This window comes from Rhincodon typus, chromosome 38, assembly GCF_021869965.1.
Source record: "Rhincodon typus isolate 14 chromosome 38, sRhiTyp1.1, whole genome shotgun sequence".
Lineage (NCBI taxonomy): Eukaryota > Metazoa > Chordata > Chondrichthyes > Orectolobiformes > Rhincodontidae > Rhincodon > Rhincodon typus.
In genome coordinates, this window is record NC_063369.1 from 18,143,699 (window position 1) to 18,158,828 (window position 15,130).

General features: G+C 44.3%; 2 protein-coding genes across 5 annotated transcripts in view; one reads left to right on the forward strand and one right to left on the reverse strand.

Moving 5' to 3' along the window:
• atp13a1 (ATPase 13A1) overlaps positions 1 to 1,483 on the reverse strand; it is a 102,106-nt gene extending 100,623 nt beyond the window's left edge. Inside the window, exon 1 of the mRNA XM_048617778.1 lies at positions 919 to 1,483. Within this exon, the coding sequence (XP_048473735.1) occupies positions 919 to 1,266 (348 nt within the window). The 5' untranslated portion in view covers positions 1,267 to 1,483. The remainder of the gene's footprint in view (positions 1 to 918) is intronic.
• Positions 934 to 15,130, forward strand: part of LOC109911842 (coiled-coil-helix-coiled-coil-helix domain-containing protein 5) — a 19,009-nt gene continuing 4,812 nt past the window's right edge. Inside the window, exons 1-3 of one of the 4 annotated variants that reach the window (XM_048617781.1) lie at positions 934 to 1,026; positions 3,371 to 3,511; positions 10,491 to 10,642. In XM_048617781.1, the coding sequence (XP_048473738.1) occupies positions 989 to 1,026; positions 3,371 to 3,511; positions 10,491 to 10,642 (331 nt within the window). In that variant the 5' untranslated portion in view covers positions 934 to 988. Of the gene's footprint in view, positions 1,027 to 1,563; positions 1,695 to 1,733; positions 2,736 to 3,370; positions 3,512 to 10,490; positions 10,643 to 15,130 lie in introns of those variants that run through there. The other 3 variants (XM_020511217.2, XM_020511216.2, XM_048617782.1) reach the window with 3 other exon arrangements.

Below are 15,130 nucleotides of genomic sequence, written 5' to 3' on the forward strand. Positions count from 1 at the left end.
TCCCAGATTTTCAACCTCTGAGCTGATATGATCCCAGCCCCTGTCCTGATCCAATCTTACTCCCTGTCCCGTAAAGCAACCTAGTCAATATCTTCAATTACCTCTCAGTTCCGGGTCTGGTTACTGTCCCCAATCTCCAGTACCAAACCGCAAATCTGTCAGTGGGGCTGTCCGAAACTGATCCCAATCCCTGATCGAATCCCAATCGCCAACTGGGGCTAGTTCTATCCTGATCCCTCCCATTTCTAATCATGACCCCAGCCTGGGCCGTGCCTCTGGTGTGACCCTGCCTCCGGCCATCAATTCACAGTTCAGTGCTAATACCTGGCCCCTTGTTCTCCAACCTTCCTATGCCCATACCAGACCCCAGTGCCCAGTCCCATGTGTCCATTCCACCACCAGATATCAGTACAGATTGCCATCCCAGACCATGCTGCTCATCTCAGCTTCTGTCCCGCTTGCTAATCCCAGAACCTGATGCCTATCATGGTACAAGAACCCAGTGATCGTCCCATTACCAGATCCAGTAGCAAACCCCTTGCGCGTTCAGATCTGATGTCCATCTCATCAGATCCCCAGTACCAAATCTCTCATATCAGATCACTAATGCCCATCCCAATACCAGATCCCTTGTACCACATCCCGAGTGCCCATCCAGTATCATTGTCAATGCAAATCCCAGTACCAAATCCGGTGCACCAGAACGCTAGTACCCACAGTGCCAAATCCATTGTGCCCATCCCAGTACCAGATGCCCTGCACCAGATCCCTTGCGCCAGATCCCTAGTGCACAATCCAGACTTTGATTCCCCGGCCCGGCCCCGGTGCTATCCTCACGACCTCTCCCCCCCGAACCCATCACGGACCCGGGCACGCGCTCAGCCCCCGGGACGCTCCCTCGCGGGGCCGCGCTCTCACCTTGGTGCACGTCAGCAGGCAGTGGACGTGCACGGACCAGTGTCCGGACAGCACGGTGAGGACGTGCGCGATGCCGAGCGCAGCCAGGGAAACCAGGCCGGCCTCCAGGTATTGGCTGATGCCGTAGTGGCACACCCACAGGTAGAACCAGGCGGCGTACAGCGCCGCGAACGGGCCCAGGGTCCCGTAGAGGGGCAGCGGCCGGCGACGGTACAGCGAGACGCTGTGCACCAGCTCCTCGGAGAAGGCGGCCAGCTTCGCCGGTGGGAGCGGAGGCGGAGGTGGCTCCGGTGCCGGCTCCGTCATGGCCGCAGGCCCGACACGGTGACGCCGCAGAGCAACCGGCATCGCTAGCCACGTGACCCCGGGCCTGGCAACCGCCACTTCCGGTACCCTTCAGCCCTTAGCAACCACCACTTCCGTCCATTGAATGCAATGGTATAGACTCCTGTCCTGTCTTTTGACCAGGTCTAAACAGCTCCCCCAGACATTATGAACGGACATTCTATCTCCACCTGTTTTATTGAGTTAACCGCTTGCCCTAGCGCCATAGTAAAGCAATTTTTTTGACTCGCTGGAAGTGGACATCTACCACCCGCCCACTCTCCGCATTGTCATTGGTCCCTTATTGCCGTATCAGAAGGCGGAATGGGGTGATGGGCAGTCACATTGTTCATTCAGGTGGCGGACCGGCGTTGGGGGGGGCGGTCCCTCAGTGGTCACGCCTGCTCCCCATGTGACCTGGTTGTATGGCCCCCCCAAGCTCCCGGAACCATGTGAGTGAAGGCCAAAGGCTGGGAGGGAGAGAGGGACGGAGACAGACAGACAGACAGGGACAGGGACATGTTAGCTCTTCCTGGGGAGAGAGGGAAACTCTAGGAGTACGGTGAGAGAGAGGAGAACATGGTGGGGTAGCTTTGAGTATACGTCCGTTCACTTGCTAACAACGTTCTAACACAGTCTGAGCCGTTCCTTACTTCTTCTCCTCATGGGACATCTTGCTTTGTCTTCCAACACATCCTTTAGATTGCTGCAGGACACTAAACAGGAGGGATGTGAGGGAGAAATGAAAGCTTTGTCGTACGACTGTCCTCAGATGGTATAACAAAACTGCATACTCCCAACCTTCATGTACACCTTACCCATTCTCCATATAAAGGAAAAGGATTGGTCCATTGAGCCTGTTCCGCCATTCAACTAGATCATGCTGATCACACCATTTTCCTGCATTATCCCCATATCCTTAATATCCGGAAATCCGTTTGTTCTCAGTCCTGAACATATTCAGTGCTTAAGCTCATGAAGCCCTCTGGGTAGAGAATTTCAAAGATTCTCCACCCTCTGAGTGAAAGATCTTACCCTGTCCTCGCCTCTGCGCACACCCACCTTCAGATCACTCTCTGTAGCTGGTACCATCCACTGGTGCTGGAGAACCTCTGCAGAAGGTGGCAATGCTAGTAGGAAACGGAATGGTGAGGCAACAATTAGGGCTCCTGCCTTATTGGAAATTTAAAAAAATACTTTGAAGGCTTGGATAACTGACTGGAATGTGTGAGGAATTGTGGCTTCCAGTGGTAAAGGCTTTGCAGGATCTGATAACTTTGGTGCTGCCAGTCTCCAGGCTGATGCTGCTGCTATCTTTCCAGCAGGCACAGTGTTAGAGGGTTATGGCAGGCTGGACGAGATAGCTCAATGTCGCCAAGCTGGGATCCTAGCAGCTGGAGTACAGAGCCATCAGGCTGCCATCATACTCCCACACCCCAGCTCTCTCACCTCAGGTTTACTGGGACTCAGCCAGGCTCTCAGATAAAAGAAAGGTAGATGATGACGACTTAAACTCTTTCTCGGCTACATCCTTCTTTTAGTTGGGAATTGTTTGCTGTAAAACAATGACAATAGCTTTAGTGCTTCCCTAATAAGCTGATTTCCACCAACTCCAGGTGACAATGGATGCCGCTGCACCCAGAAATCTGATAACAATTTGAAGTGGATGTTTGAACAAGCTCGACTGAAGGAAACCTGTCGCTGTAACTCGACAGAGCCAGTAGTTTGAATTGCAGTTGGGCAATGGGATTGATAGTCATTAAGGGAGATTTTAGAGCTCGAGTGTTATTGGTCCTAGCTGATACGTGCCAGGAATGTGTTCTTTGAGTTAATTGGATGTACTGTACTGTGGGGTGGAACTCTTAACTGAAATTCTGTGACAGTTTAAGCTGCATCCCGTTGCAACACTTTGATTATGAATAAATAATGTTTCAGGTCCTTGTTAAGATACTAAAATTTTAAGTCATCTGTTCAGATCAGTTATTCTTTTCCTTTGAAAATAATCGTATTTTTGTTAATACAGACTCTCAGTCTCCAATGGTATTTGAAAAGATTTCTTCATGTAAATGTACCCTATTTTCTCTTCCTCTCCCTTGTGCGTGTCTGATGTATTTTGTTTTACTGGCAGGCAAGCAGCATTTGAGATTACTACGCGCTACTGTTCAAAGGAAATGGAGGCGTATGGGCAATGTGTGGCTTCTAACCCGTCCACTTGGCAGATGGACTGTCACCAGCTAAAAACCAGGGTCGCACAATGCACATCATCACAGTGAGTTTGTTGGGGAGCGGGACCATTACCTGAACACTGCTGAATTGAGAATATGGGATGCAGCCAAGTGCTCCATGGGTACCACACTCACCTCTGAGTCAGAAGGCTGTTGAGTCAAGTCTCACTGCAGAGGCTAGGGCACGATATTTAAGCTAATTGCTCAAATGTACTGTTGAAGTGCTGGATTATCAGAGGTGCTTTTCTATTAGGTAACACATTAAATTCAAGTCCTCCTTCGCCGTCAGATAGAAAAGCTGTCTCTTCTGCAATTCATACCTTACGACAGTGGCTTCACTTCAGAACAGCTGTTTTGGAACACCCTATGATCATGAAAGGCACATTGTACATACAAGTCTTTTTGTCTAATCAGATCAAAACCTTAGCATAATTTATGTTTCTTCTCTAAGTATCTAAGTTTTCCAAATAAAAACCGAAAGAACTGTGAATGCTGTAAATCAGTAACAAAAACAGGAGTTGCTGGAAAAGCTCAGCAGGTATGGCAGCATCTGTGAAGAAAAAAATCAGAGTTAATGTGTCGTGTTTGGTGACCCTTCCTCAGAAATGGGTTCTGAGGAGGGGTTACCGGACCCGAAACGTTAACTCTCATTTTTTTCTTCTCGAATGCTGCCAGACCTGCTGAGCTTTTCCATCTAAATTTTTCAGCTCCTTGTTCTACACCTTTCAACTATTCCCACTGGTTAGCTTCCAAATGCCTGTCACATCCTTTCAGAATTTTAGAATACCAGTTTTTCATCTGGCTAACTGTATTGTTCGAAGAAAATAAAAACCACTGATCATTGCCTTTGGTAAAATTGAGAGTTTCATTTGATTCTTTTACAGCCTTATCAACCCAAGGTACTGCCTGGAAAATCAAATATACACCTCTTCCCCCAAAATTCTTCTGCTGTCTCAGCCTACTTCCAATTTACAATATAATTAGTGCTGCTACTACTAAACAAATTGCATCATGTCAGACTTACTGATATTGAGTTCCATTTGCCATTTTTGTTTTGCAAGTAAGAGTGGGAAAGGAGGGCTTGAACTTGATATGTTATCCAACAACCAAGCACCTCTGACAATACAGCACTCTGTCAGTATATTGCAACAGTCATATCGTGCCATTTTTTAGCTTGTTCTACCTCAGCTTATCAGCATCCTTTGCTCTTTGATCTTCCCTCGAATTGACAGACTTAATTTGGTAAGTTCTGCAAATGTCACCAACACTCCTGCTTATCCTGTAAGCAAATCTTAGAGGTGTCCATATACAGACATGGCCACAGCACCGAACCCTGCAGGATGGCCCCTACCTCCCTTTAAATCCATATGCCTTTGCCTTCTCTCATAATCTATGGTAACTTCTCTGCATCAATTGTATCAGCATTACAGACTAACATCTATGTATCTGCCAACTTTTTTTTCTCAATGCAACGTGATTAACAGGGTGATGATAATCAGATAATTTCTGTTCTGTTCTGAGGAAGAGTCACCGGACCCGAAACGTTAACTCTGTTTTCTCCTTCATAGATGCTGCCAGACCTGCTGAGCTTTTCCAGCAACTTTGTTTTTGTTCCTGATTTACGGCATCTGCAGTTCTTTTGGTTTTTAATTTGTGTTTGTGTTGTTGATCGAAGGATAGATCTTCGCTAGAACACTGGCAATAGAATCCCTACAGTGTGGAAGCAGGCCATTCAATCCATCAAGTCCACACCAACTCTCTAAAGAGCATCCCTCCTAGACCCACACCTTTACTGTATCCCTGTAACCCCGGATTTCCCATGGCCAATCCACCTAACCTGAACATCTTTGGACTGTGAGAGGAACATGGAGAAAACCCTTGCAAACATGGAGAGAATGTGCAAACTCCACACGGACAGTTGCCCAAGGGTGGAATCAAACCTGGGTCCCTGGTGCTGTGATGCAGCAGTGCTAATCACTGAGCCACCGTGCTACTCCTGCTCTTTGAAAAATAGTGCCATTCATCCATCTGAACAGGTAGACGGGGCCTCTCTTTTACATCTTAGCTGAAAGAGGACACCTCTGACCGTACTATCTCAATACTGCATTGGCATGTCAGCCCTATTTTTATGTGCTCCATGCCTGCAGGGGGACTTAAACCTGGATCCTGTGGTCCAGATTCCAGAGTTCCAGTGTTCCAGTTATACTAGAGCAGTTTGGCTGGAGGCGTAGCTAGTCCTGGAGCTTAAATTTTAAGTACTTTTGTTTGAATATTGTCCGAGCCTTTGCAGCATCCAGTGTTTTCAGTCATTTCCTGATGTCATATGGAGTGAATCAAGTTGGCTGAAGACTGGCGTCTGTCGTGCTGGAACCGCCGGAGAAGGCCTGGGGTGGGGGGTGGGGATCATTCACTCAGGACTTTGCACTGAACATGATTGCTCCTTTTTAATCTTGTCTTTTGCATTAACCTACTATACTCCCTAATCATTGAGAATAGGGATGTTTATGAATACTTCTCCCCTGGTTAGTCGTTTCAATTTGCTCTACTATATCTGTAATATGTAGAATGCATGTATTCCTGTGTTGGCATCTCATTTTTATTTTGCCTTGTGTTGATCCTAGCATAATCTCTTTGAACCAGGGTCAGTCCCTATCTTGATGATACTGATCAAGTACAGGATATACTGGGCCATGAGGTTACAGGTTGTGGTCAAATACAGTTCTGCCCATGATGGCTCAGTGTGACTTATGAATCCCCAGATTCAAGATGCTAGATCTGTTCATGATTTGTCCCATTTAGCAGGGTGATAATGTTTCGTAGCTCAGGGATATTCTCAGTGTGGAGACAATTTGTTTCTACAATGCATTAGCAATGGTCATTCCTACCAAAGCTATCACATACAAATGAGTCTACAACAGTTAAATTGGTGAGGATGAACTTCCTCTCTTGTTGGTTTTCTCATCACCTTGTACAGATCCAGTCTGGCATATCCTGGTTGGGCTTTTGAGCATTAGTCAACACAGCAGCAATGTCACCAGGCCACAGAGGCATAATATGTGCCATCCATATATTGCACTGCAGCAATTTTACCCAAAGCTTATCAAGATCACCTTCCAAATCTGTGACCTCTGCCACCTGCAAGGACAAGGGCAGATGTTTCACAGGAACTCCACAGCCTTCAAGTTCCTTTCCAAGTCCCTCACCATTCTTTCTTGGATATGTAGCATAGTTTCTTCATTCTTGGGTCAAATTCCATTGCAATGGTTTATAAGATGGCTCAGCATCACCTCCTTGCAGTCATGTTAGAATGGACAATAAACATGGCCTTGGTGATGACAGCCAGATACCATGAATGAATAAAAAAGAGTAGGAAACCCCACAGAAGATATAGAAGGTTTTCTTTAAATATTTGCAACTTATGCAACAGAAGCATCAAAGGTTTAGTTTGTACTTGTTATTTTTAATCATGTGAGATTGCTGAGATGTGAAACATTGGAGCTGTTGGTCATCACATTTAAGGGAAAATGGGAAAACTGCAAAAATCCACAAGGGGAAAGTAGAAAAGAAAGATATGTTGATAGGGTGAGATGAAACAGTGTGAGCAGAAGCTTAAACACCAGCTTAGACTAATTTGTGGATAGGCCATACCTGGGCAATTTTACACATAGCCAGGTGGTCCCAGTGTTGGTGTGTACTGAACAGGTTGGCACAAAGTGCAGCTAGTTTTGGAGTACAAGTCCTCAGTACTATTGTCGGAATGGGCCATTAGTGTTTGCAGTGTTTAGTATCATTAGCCATTTTTTGATATCACATGGAGTGAATGTAATTGGCTGAAGACTGCTATCTGTTGAGCTGGGGACATCAGGAGGAGGCCAAGTTGAAATTATTTGGCAGTTCCAGCTGAAGATGAATACAAATGATTCAGCTTTGTCTTTTTCACTGGGGTGCTGACATCCCCCATTGCTGGTTTCTCTTCTATGAAACCCGTTGACTCTGCTCATTGCACTAAAAGCTTCTAAGTACCCTGCTATAATTTCCTTAAAAGCTTCTAGCATTATCCCTAAGACAGATACTAAACTAACTAGCCTGTACCTGCCTACTTTTTGTCTCCTTCTGACATTCCAGAATCAAGAGCTTTGTGGGAAATTCCGTCCAGTGCTATTCCAGAAGCCACTTCTTTTAGGACTCTAGGATGAAGTCTATCAGGGCCTGACTTGTCAACCTTTATTGTAATATTTTTATTAGTGTCTTTTCCTTGGTATTTGTGGTTTAAAATTCACCCTTTACTCTGGAGTTAGTGCACAACTGCACTTGTGTTTTCCCTATTTTTGTTTTGAAATATAGAAAATAGATAAAGGAGTAGGTCACTCAGCCATTCAAACCTGCTCTGTTGTTCCATATGATAATTGCTGATCATCCATTTCAGTCCCATTCCCACTTTCTCCTCATACCCTTTGATCCCTTTAGTCTTAAGAACTATATCCAACTCCTTGAATGCATTCAATGTTTTGGTCTCAACCACTTTCAGTGGGCAAAGAATTCCACAGGCTCACCATTCTCTGGGTGAAGAAATTTCTCCTCAACCCAGTCCTAAATGGCCTATCAGAAAACCTCTAAGCATATTTTAATATTTCTTACACCTCCTAAAGATGTGGCTTTTTCCCTGTAGGTTTTCTGTCAGTTGTTTTCCTTCTATTTTGGGTCAGCTTGTTTACTACGTATCTGTCTTCCATGTGTATCTTGCTTAATTATTATTCATTGCTTAAAGTGTTCCATTATTCCTGTTTCACATGTAAAGGCTGTCAACTTACAATTTGTTTTTGGGTTTAATTAACAAAATGGCTTTTTGGGAAATTGCCAACATATAAAAGAGTTTTCGTCTCCACCGGTTTTCAAATTCTCAACTTTTCCAGTCCAAGTTGCTCAACACTATCCAGGACAAGCAGCCTGTTTGTTTGGCATCCTGTCCAGCATCTTCAACATGCAATCGCACCATCACTCCGGCAACTCATTCCTTTTACAGCATCTTCCAAACCTGTGACCTTTAATATCTAGAAGAATAAAAGCAACAGATGCATGGGAGCACCACTCCCCTCAACAATAAGCTCCCCTCCAAGTTGCACTCTATTCTGACTCCCTTCCTTCACAGCACTGTGAGAGTTCCTACACCATATGGACTGCGGCAGTCCAAGAAGGCAGTTTACCACCATCTTATCAAAGGCAATTAGAAGTAGGCAAAATAAAAATACCAACATCCCATGAACGGTAGCACGTTTTCACATAACAGTGGTGGAAATGTGGAATTTCCTCCTCCAGAAAGCTACGGGCACTAGGGCAAATTAAGCTTTCAGGGCTGAGATTGATAGATCCTCATTGAGTTTGTGTATCAAAGGGTTGGTTGGCTCACATGGTTAGTGTGTACTGCAGGATAACCTGCTTCATTCCCATACCAGTTGAGATCATCCCTGGTCGCGCCCCACAACCATAGCATAAGCTCACTTAGCAGCCCTCTTACATTAAGGACGCAATGTGACAAGAGAGAATGATATTAAGCAAGAGGGAGTAATCTAGATAAATTGATTTGTGTTCAGAAAAGCTTACTTACAATTTCAGCAGGGGATAAGCAAGGAATATTGGCTTTTAAAATAAAGGGGATGGAGTATAAAAATAGGGAAGTCTTGCTAAAACTGGTCAGACTACAACTGGAATACTGTGAGCAGTTTTGGGCTCCAAATCAAAGGAAAAATATACTGGCATTAGAGGCAGTCCAGGGAAGGTTCACTAGGATGACCCTGAATATGGAGGGACTATCTTATGAGGAGACGTGGAGTGGGTTAGGCCTCTACTCATTGGTGTTTAGAAGAATGAAAGGTGATCTTATTGAAACAGAGAAGATTCTTAGTGGATTGTATGGTAGATGCAGAGAGGTTGTTTTTCTGTCATGGGAGAGCCTAGGACCAGGGGGCATAATCTCAGAGTAAGGGGTTGCTCTTTTAAACAGAGATGAGGATTTTCTTCTCTGGGATGATAGTAAATCTATGGAATTATTTATGGTAAAAGCTGGGTCATTAAGTATATTCAAAGCTGATAGACTGATTTTTAATCAGTAAGGAAATTGAGGGTTATGGGGAAAAGGCACAAAAGGAATTGAGAATTGTTGGATCAGCCATGATTGCATTGAACAGCAGAGCAGACTCAATGTACTGAATGGCTTGCTTCTGCTCTTTCATCTTATCGTGTCATACAAGGCTCATCCTGTTGCTATTGGCTTACCTTCTACATAGCATATGCAGTAAGGATTTTACAGAGTCCCAGAATGCTTTTTCACTGAGGATTTATATTTGTGATTGACATCCAGGATGTGGGACACCTAATAAGCACTAGGCGGTTTGGGCTTAGGGGTATATCAAAGAAGCTGGGTGTGTTGGTGAGTCTGTATTCACCCCTGGGGCTGAAGCTAGCTGCCATCCTTCACGTGGGTAAGATCCAGAGCTCCCATGATCACAACAGACTCAGAACACAACAGGTGAAAATTTGGGAACTGGTTGCCTCATGGACTTTGTGCTTTGAGGTGTGCAGGAAATTGGCTGGAGAGCTGGGGGAAGCACCTTGGAGAGCAAGAATACAACAGTATGTGGACAGATGGCAGCAGTAGGTAGAATTAAGTGGACACACTGTAGAATTTTAAAGCCCAAAGTGGGCAAGGAGAGATCTGTGTCAGCCCATTTGGTGCAAATCACATGGCTACTAAAAACAAGACTGACTGAGGCAATGCAAAGAAAACCATTGTTTACCTGGAGGGGAAGGCATTGGATTCTTTTGAACAAAAATTAACTGGTAAATTGATAAATAATGACTTAAGACATCCACTGGTGTGGCAGACCACTGTGACTTTGTGTAGGATTCTAATATTCCTGAATTATTCCTGAGATGATCCCATATAATGTTTATACCTGCTCATATTTCCACAAAACTGCCTCCTGCTGTGAGAGCTCGGAACTGACTTCTTGTCTTCTCTTATAGCCCAGTCATTCAGAAGATCCGTGCAGAATGTGCAGAGCCCTTCCTGGCTTTTGAACAGTGTTTGAAGCAGAACCAATCTTCTGTCGTGAATTGCACAGACCATGTCAATGAGTTCCTGGCCTGTGCAGAGAAGGTCAAAATGCCAGCTTTAGGTAAAAGAATTTCTCTAATTGAAAGATGTTACAATTCCGTTGAAGGTCAGTAATTGCAATGATGCAGTTTGGTACTGCAAATTCTTCATTGTCAGAGGTGTCCTCTTTTAACAGAGGTCCCATTGCGACAAATAGCGAATTTGAAGTCGTAGTTCAATTCAAACAACATTAGGACAGTCCATACAAACATTCAAATTAAGAGCAAGAGTAGACCACTGAGGCCTTTGATCCTGCTCCTCTATTTAATAATATCGCAGCCTATTTGATTCTAACCTCAACTCCACATTTCCACCTACCCCCAATAACCTTCCACCCCTTTTACTTACCAAGAATCTTCACAATATTCAAAGGTTCTGTTTCCTTTGAGGAAGGACATTTCAATCTTCTGGGAGAAAAACATTTTCCTTATCTCTGTCTTAAGGTGGTGGTGTTAACATGTATCTGCCGAATTAGATACATGTGAGATGCAGCGTGCCCTTCAGTCAATTGTCCAAATAGGTAGCATTCACATGTCACAACAGTGTGGTGTTCCATAGGAGTTGTCTCAGCTAGTGCTTATTAGGTGTCCCACATCCTGGATGTCAATCAGAAATGTAAACCGTACTGGACTTTTCCTTTATATCACCCATCCATTGCCTAGACACTCAGGCAAATCTTAGGGTGAATACTGCCATGCCATCTAAGATTAGCTCATCAGCCTGACTCAGAAACCTACTTTGTCTAAGTCACTCAGCTACTCACCAAATAACCCTGCTAACTTACCATTGAGTACCTTTGCTATCTGTTTCCTATTCTGTAAATGTGATCGTGAAACGTATGGGTAGCTGGGACGAAATTTTTGGCTTCCAATGCCCTAAATGCAATTGACACAAACCAGGGGAACAATTGATGGCTGAGTGCATGGATACACAATGTTAACTGAGAGGCTTCCAGCCTGTTTGTTCAGTTCCTCATCCTTACCCACTGATTGCAAGAATCAGTGTCCTCATGTAAACAGTTACATTCCACATGAAAGGCAAGTGTGCAGTGTGTTTCCCCAGGAAGTCAGTGATACGACCATTGCTGTACTATAATGACCCAGACTTTGATATGTAAACCATCATTTCAGAGTCTGCTGATGACAGTGAACTTGGGAATGTAGTAAATCACCAAGTTACCTTCAATTGCTCCTTCCAAACCCTCAGCCACTTCCAACTAGAAGGACAAGGGCAACAGATACATTGAAACACCACCCCCTGCAAGTTCCCCTTCAAACCACTCAGCATCCTAACTTGGAGATATGTTGCTGTTCCTTCAGTGTTGCTGGGTCAAAATCTCGCAATTCCCTCCTTAACTGCACTGTGGGTCCCTACACCCACAAGGACTGCAGCAGTTCAAGGACACAGCTCAAGACCACCTCCCCAAGGGCAGCTAGGGATGAGCAGTAAATACTAGCCCAACCAATGACACCCACATGCTGTGAACAAATAAAACATGCAGAGGAAGAGCAAAACACTGCAGGAGACAGGACTAGGGTGGGGAAATGAGTAGGAACATGGCAAAGGAAATTTAACATAGAGATGATGGTGATTTTTGATTCTTTCTCCTCATGCTACCCATTTAAACTAAAGGGTATAATGTTAAAGGAGGTGTAGGAACAGTGAGGCACAATGTGCTCAAGTCTTTGAAAATGCCAGGAAAATTTGAAAAGGCCATTAACAAAGCCCAAGGAAAGCTTAGCCCATTTGCTTTTATGATTCATGTGTCAATTTATGAGGCTATGTTAAATGTTTGTAAAATAATAGTGAAGCAACAGAAGGTGTGTTGCAGGCTTGCTAGGCACTGCCTTTCAGGAACAACGTTGATGCTTTATCTCCTCCTTTAACTCTTTCTGTCCCCTTATGTTGGCCCCTTAAAATATCCTTCCTCGTGTCCCTCAAAAACAACCCCCTTGACTTGCACTGTCCCTTCACCAACACCACCCACTCCCCCGCCTCATCATCTTTCCAAACTCGGATTAGGAGTGGATTCTGGATCCATGATCAAGGAGTGAGGCCTCAAGCCCGATTCCCACCTGCCGCCGATGTCATCAGTATCGCTGACATCTTCAGATATGCTGATTTTGTTGCCATCTTTTTTTAAGACTACCAGACCATTTCAGAAAGAGCAGACTTTCGCAGGAGGCCTAATGTGCATGCTCCATGGTGTCAGCAAGTTCTGCCTGAGGCTTTAGGAAGACCACAGAGGAGATTTATTAGAATGAATCTGACATGAGACACTAACTATTGGGGAAACTAAAGCTGGGGTTATTCTCCTTATAGACAGAGGAGGTTATGGAGAGATTTGAAAAATATTTTCAAAAGCCTGGTTTTGGTAGAATAAATAAGGTGAGATTGTTTCTGGTGATAGAAGGATCAGTAATCCTGAGGTGTTGCATTTTGGTAAGGCAAACCAGGGCAAGATTTACACAGTCAACGGTAGGGCCGTGGGGAGTGTTGTACAACAAAGAAATCTAGGGGTACAGAATCATAGCTCCTTGAAAATGGAGTCACAGGTAGACAGGGCGGTGAAGAAGGCTTTCAGCATGTTGCTTTCATCGGTCAATGCATTGAGTATAGGAGTTTGGACGTCTTATTGCAACTGTATAAAACGTTGATGAGGCCACAGTTGGAGTACTGCGTGCAGTTCTGGTCACCTGACTATAGAAAGGATATTATCAAAGAAAGGGTGCAGAAAAGATTTACTAGGATGCTGTTTGGACTGTAAGATTTGGATTATAAGGAGAGGTTGGATAGGCTGGGACTTTTTTCACTGGAGCATAGGAGGCTGAGGGGTGACCTTATAGAGGTTTATAAAATCATGAGAGGCATAGATAAGGTAGATAGTCGACAGCTTTTCCCTATTGTAGGGAAGTCTAAAACTAGAGGGCATAGGTTTAAGGTGAGAGGTGAGAGATACAAAAGACTCCAGAGGGGTAATTTCTTTCACACAGAGGGTGGTGAGTGTCTGGAACGGGCTGCCAGAGGTAGTGGTGGAAGCAAATACAATTTTGTTATTTGAGAAACATTTAAACAGATACATGGATGGAATAAGTATGGAGGGATATGGACTAAACACAAGCAAATGGGATTAGTTTAAATTGTGAAAACTGGGTGGCATGGGTAAGTTGGGCCAAAGGGCCTGTTTCCATGCTATAGACCTCAAAAGAAAATCAGAGGATGCAGATTTAAGGTGTCTGTCAAGTGAACTGGTGGTGACATTAGAAAAGAAAATAACACAGTAATTTGTTGCAATCTGGAATTAACTGATGGAAAGAGTAATTGAAGCAGACGCAAAGAATACCTTACAAAGGGAATTGAATAATAACTTGAAAGAGTAAATTGACTGAGCTATGGGGCAAGAACTGGGGAGTGGAATACATTGGGTAGCTTTTTCAAAGAGCTGGCACAGGCACAATACATTATGCATCAAGTGATGACCGTATGTGCTGAATCTTTCTATGTTTTATTAGTTGTGCCTTTGTTCTAGTGCTTTACATAAACTCTTATATAGAGGACACAATCAATGCTGGTGAGTAATGGCTGTGGTTTAGATAGCAAAGTTATTTGTGTGAAGTTATTGTTGTGACACCAAAAGCAAGGTCAGCCAGTTATTTCCTGCAGCCAAGAGTCTTTTTTTTGTCGTAGTATAGATTGCTTTTCCAGCAGGGAATGGCAGGATGTGGGCTTTCTGCCAGTGACTCTTAACACAATGGCGCAACTTGAATGGGTCAGTGTGAAGGCATATAAATCGCAAAGCCGGAGGCTGCCCTGTAAGGAGCAAGAGGCACTCGTGAGAGCTGCTTATCTGCTTGCCAAGTTAACTTCACCGAGAGAAAAGAATTCCTCAAATTGGAAGCTAACACTATTCAAAGGTTAGAAGTTTGTCCATTGATTAAAGTTGAACATTTATAGAAACATGTAACTTATACGCTTAGCCAAAGCAAACATAAGGTTCAGCCCTAAGTGTCAGTTTTATTATGTTTCATGAATGGTTTCTCACCTCAAGCCTTGCACATTTTCTCATCGTGTTATACCAAACTAATCTTATTAACTACTTGACGAGGCACCTCTTTAACACCCAGGAGGGCACTGTAGTGTGCCCTGGACATGGCAAACTAGGAAAAATTAGTGCCCAACTTTGCAGACAGGGCCTAAATATAGTTGGGGATTTAAATGAACCTAATACCGTAGCATCACAGTTACAGGCCAACTCCAGTAAAATAGGACTAGAATAGATTAAAAAAAAAGATAGGGTTAGGGCAAATGCAATGAGCTGAAGCTGTATGACTCTTATGGTCTGGAAGTCCTGTGTATGAGGCTTGCTATTCTCCCCCACACTAGGACATCAGTGGAGACCACATTACCAGGCTGTGATAACAAGGTGTAGAGCTGGATGAACACAGCAGGCCAAGCAGCATCAGAGGAGCAGGAAAGCTGACGTTTTGGGCCTAGACCCTTCTTCAGAAAA